The sequence below is a fragment of the Dendrobium catenatum genome, unplaced genomic scaffold, assembly GCF_001605985.2.
Source record: "Dendrobium catenatum unplaced genomic scaffold, ASM160598v2 fragScaff_scaffold_450, whole genome shotgun sequence".
Taxonomy (NCBI): Eukaryota; Viridiplantae; Streptophyta; class Magnoliopsida; order Asparagales; family Orchidaceae; genus Dendrobium; species Dendrobium catenatum.
Window position 1 is genome coordinate 396,930 of NW_021318912.1, and position 866 is coordinate 397,795.

Consider the following 866-nt stretch of genomic DNA (forward strand, 5'->3'; position numbering starts at 1 on the left):
GGAAATATTATCAACCAAGGATTTAATCTTGGTCAGGTACTGCCGAATAGATTGGTCCTTCATACGAATGTGATACAATTCGTTTTTAAGCTGAATAACACGCGAACGGCTCGACGGTTGAAGCCGTCTTTCAAGAACGGACCAGGCCTCGTGAGTGGTCTTGGAAGTGATAATGTAGGGAAGAATTTCTTGGGAGATGGTAGAAAACAGGGCGGAAAGAAGGTTACTGTCAATCATTTGCCAGTTGGTGTGATCGACGGAGGAGGTGTCGCCGGGAGCCGTAGTTGTGCCAAGAAGATGGCCGGCGAAGCCGTTGGCCGTGAATTGTTGCTGAAGTTGTAATCTCCAAATCTGGTAGTTGTCCGACGTGAGAGAATAAGGAACCAAGTTCTTGAGGTTGGAAACAAGAAACTTGAGATGTTGAGGTATTGAAGGAGGAGCGGTGCTGTTGCCGGAAGGATTGGTGGTGGAGGAAGTAGGAGGAGGAGGAGAAAGATCAGAATCTTGATCTCCCATCATGGCTCTTGATACCATGAGAGAAATGCTGAGGAGGGAACGCACAGAGAGCGACGGGAAGAGAAACGGTAAAAGGGAAATTATTGTATTCGAACTAAACGGTGATACAGAGGAAGTATTTAATATAGAGCCAATGGCATAACAGTAATACGGTAATTACAAGTGTAATAATTATGCTAATAGCCTCCCGCAAATTAGGCATTCGAGGATCGAATGGTTAATTTGCTTTGAAGTTCGTGAACTGTGCCGGCGCTAGTGTTTTGGTGAGTATGTCGGCGATTTGATCTTTGGAGGATAGGTGAGTGAGATGGATGGCACCGGAGCTGATGTGTTCACGAATGAAGTGGTAG

General features: G+C 45.8%; 1 protein-coding gene across 1 annotated transcript in view; it reads right to left on the reverse strand.

The window, feature by feature from the left end:
* LOC110093530 (subtilisin-like protease SBT1.1) overlaps positions 1 to 519 on the reverse strand; it is a 9,564-nt gene extending 9,045 nt beyond the window's left edge. Inside the window, exon 1 of the mRNA XM_020818435.2 lies at positions 77 to 519. Within this exon, the coding sequence (XP_020674094.2) occupies positions 77 to 519 (443 nt within the window). The remainder of the gene's footprint in view (positions 1 to 76) is intronic.
* Positions 520 to 866: the final 347 nt, after the last annotated feature.